Here is a 3,538-nt window from a genome sequence, read left to right as displayed (position 1 = left end):
CTTTCTAGAGCCGCCCCCGGCTGCAGCCCGCCCTGAGCGCGCCGCCTGTTTATTCAGCCGGGAGTCCGGCACGCGCCAGGCGCACGCACTGCAACAACAAACCCTGCTGAATGGAGAGTTTGCAAGGAGTCGGCGCAGGGAACGGGAGGGGGGAGGGGAGAGGCGGAGGGGGAGTTTAGGGAGCGGGTGGGAGGAGGAGGTAAGAGGAGGGGGAAGTGGGGGCTGCAGCCGCTCGCTGCAGCAGCGGGGAGTGGGGGGCGAGGCGGGGCCAGGGCTGCGCGTGGGGCCGGGTGTCCCATTGAAAAGGCGGCCGCACTCCGGCCGCCCAGCACTGTCTCACTTCTGGCCAGGGAACGTGGAAGGCGCACCGACAGGGAGCCAGCCAGGGAGGGCGAGTGAAAGAAGGAAATAAGAAAGAAAGGGGGGTAACAAAATAATACAAACAGCCTGAGCCACGGCTGGAGAGACCGAGACCGGGCGCAAGAGAGCGCAGCCTTAGGGAGAGAGGAACGGGAGACTCAGCGGAGCGCGCTCAGCACTGACTTTTGCTGCTGCTTCTGCCTTTTTTTTTTTTTTTTTTTTTTTTTTTTTTCAAACACGAAGGCGCTAGCGGCAGCCTCACACGCGAGCGCCACGCGAGGCTCCAGAGGCCAACCCGCGAAGGGAGGAGGGGAGGAGGGTGGAGAAGGCGTAGGAGAAGGAAACGCATTTGCACCTTCTTTGCTCTCAGTCTGAGAAGGCTCCCGGGGATTTTGTCATTTCTTCCTAACTTCCCTCTGGGCTTTCTCTTCGTCTTTCCCCTTCTTTCCCCCTCTGTTCGTGCACCCGAGTCCTGTCTGTGTCCCCCTCGCGCGCCCCGCACCTCGCGTCCCCGCTCGCTCTGATCCCGCGACTCCTTGGCGGCCGCTGCGCATGGAGAGCTCTGCCAAGATGGAGAGCGGCGGCGCGGGCCAGCAGCCCCAGCCGCAACCCCAGCAGCCCTTCCTGCCGCCTGCAGCCTGCTTCTTTGCCACTGCTGCAGCCGCGGCAGCTGCAGCCGCGGCTGCGGCCGCGCACAGCGCGCAGCAGCAGCAGCAGCAGCAGGCACCGCAGCTGAGTCCGGCGGCCGATGGCCAGCCCTCAGGGGGCGGTCACAAGTCAGCGCCCAAGCAAGTCAAGCGACAGCGCTCGTCCTCGCCCGAACTGATGCGCTGCAAACGCCGGCTCAACTTCAGCGGCTTCGGCTACAGCCTGCCGCAGCAGCAGCCTGCCGCTGTGGCGCGCCGCAACGAGCGCGAGCGCAACCGCGTCAAGTTAGTCAATCTGGGCTTTGCCACCCTTCGGGAGCATGTCCCCAATGGCGCGGCCAACAAGAAGATGAGCAAGGTGGAGACGCTGCGCTCGGCCGTCGAGTACATCCGCGCGCTGCAGCAGCTGCTCGACGAGCACGACGCGGTGAGCGCCGCCTTCCAGGCTGGCGTCCTGTCGCCCACCATCTCCCCCAACTACTCCAACGACATGAACTCCATGGCCGGCTCACCGGTCTCATCCTATTCCTCCGACGAGGGCTCCTATGACCCACTCAGCCCCGAGGAGCAAGAGCTTCTCGACTTCACCAACTGGTTCTGAGGGGCTGGGCCTGGTCAGGCACTGGTGCGAATGGGCTTTGGAAGCAGGTATGTTGCATTTGGGGGTGAGCAAGGGGTCTTCGTGTCTCCGTTTTTTTCCTCTCCCTCTGAGTGTCTGTGGAAGGGGGGCTATCTCCACGGAGATGGGGGAGTTATTTAAATGATTTGTTAAAGTTTGCCCATTTCAAATACTACTTTGTTAGTTTCAGCACTGGCCTCTGAAAGTGGCTTTGCCCAGGTCTCCCAGGAGTAGAGGGTCTGGGTGAGATGCGGAGATGCAGGCGAACAGAGTATGGAAAATGTCAAAAGAGGTGTTTTACTTGGCAGACTCTCCCCCAAACCTCCATCTTCCTCTACCACCAGCCTTCAAGTTCGCACTAATCTCTTCCGCTATTCTCCTTATATTATAGGGTGACCACACAGCCTGCATCTTTAGTGCTTTCTCGTCAGCGACGTTTGGAGGGGGGGAAAAAGAGGAAAAGAAAAAAAAAAAAGAAGAAGAAGAGGAAATAGAAGAGCAGAAAAGAATGAAAAAGAACTATAGGGTGACCACACAGCCTGCATCTTTAGTGCTTTCTCGTCAGCGACGTTTGGAGGGGGGAAAAAAGAGGAAAAGAAAAAAAAAAAGAAGAAGAAGAGGAAATAGAAGAGCAGAAAAGAATGAAAAAGAACACACACATACACACACACACACAAACACCACAGGCAACCAACTCCAACGACAACTAAGCGATGCATGACTGAGAGCAAGGCTCTCAGAAAACAGGGATGCTCTCAGAACAGTATCTTTGCACTGCAGTCATTCATGGCGATCTGAGGAGCGACAAGGACCTGAGTCAACGTGCAAACGCAGCTTGTGTGCAAAAGCAGTGGGCTCCTGGCAGAAGGGAGCAGCACACATCCGACAGTCACTCCCACCCACCACTGGCACCCAGAGCTGAAAGCGCTGGCTCGGGTGACTTCACCTCCCCTCCCCCTCTCTCAAAGTGCAGTTCTAAGCCCTGTAGAAATGGGTTGGTGTCTTTCGTATCAGTAACGCCACACCCCAATAAGCTGTGGACATCTGTCTGCAGTGAAACTATGCTATACTCAGTCCTTTGAAACCCAGCTCCGGGGCCCCTCCCCAAACCCCAAGCCCTCCCTTACACTGTCTTTTCTACCGTTTTCATCGTAGAATGCTTCCAATCTTCTGTGAATTTTTTTATTATAAGAAAAATCTATTTGTATCTATCCTAACCAGTTTGGGGATATATTAAGATATTTTTGTACATAAGAGAGAAAGAGAGAGAAAAAAATTTATAGAAGTTTTGTACAAATGGTTTAAAATGTGTATATCTTGATACTTTAACATGTAATGCTATTACCTCTGCATATTTTAGATGTGTAGTTCACCTTACAACTGCCATTTTCCCTATGTGGTTTTGTAAAGAACTCCCCTCATAGGTGAGATCAAAAGGCCACCAGATGTACTTCAGCACCAATGTGTCTTACTTTATAGAAACGTTGTTAATGTATTAATGATGTTATTAAATACTGTTCAAGAAGAACAAAGTTTATGCAGCTACTGTCCAAACGTAAAGTGGCAACCAGTTGGTTTTGATAGGTTGCCTTTTGGAAAATTTCTATCACTGCTTTTTTTTCTTACTGTTTTATTACAAACTTACAAAAAAAATGTATAACCCTGTTTTATACAAACTAGTTTCGTAATAAAACTTTTTTTCCTTTTTTTAAAAATGAAAATAATCAGCTGCCTCTAAGCCTTCTTTGACTTCGCTGCCCCTGGCCAAGTTATTATCTAAATGCTGAAGGGAAGGGATGGGTGGGCGAGAAGAAAGTGATGCAAAACATGCTAAGTGGCAGAAATGGCAAAGATAAGTGCTGTGGCCAGCCTACCCAAGTGGTGGCTTTGGGATAAATGTAGAGGAAAAAGG

At 52.8% G+C, this 3,538-nt stretch overlaps 1 protein-coding gene across 1 annotated transcript; it reads left to right on the top strand.

The window, feature by feature from the left end:
• Positions 1-346: 346 nt before the first annotated feature.
• ASCL1 (achaete-scute family bHLH transcription factor 1) lies at positions 347-2,101 on the top strand. Its single transcript, XM_008576546.1, has 2 exons — positions 347-1,655; positions 2,018-2,101. The coding sequence occupies exon 1, from the start codon at positions 913-915 to the stop codon at positions 1,606-1,608; it is 696 nt and encodes a 231-aa protein (XP_008574768.1). The 5' UTR covers positions 347-912; the 3' UTR covers positions 1,609-1,655; positions 2,018-2,101.
• The last annotated feature ends 1,437 nt before the right edge of the window (positions 2,102-3,538 follow it).

This window comes from Galeopterus variegatus, unplaced genomic scaffold (assembly GCF_000696425.1).
Source record: "Galeopterus variegatus unplaced genomic scaffold, G_variegatus-3.0.2 Scaffold1365, whole genome shotgun sequence".
Lineage (NCBI taxonomy): Eukaryota > Metazoa > Chordata > Mammalia > Dermoptera > Cynocephalidae > Galeopterus > Galeopterus variegatus.
The sequence above is the reverse complement of the archived record's forward strand: the minus strand, read 5'-3'. Positions and strand labels throughout refer to the sequence as shown.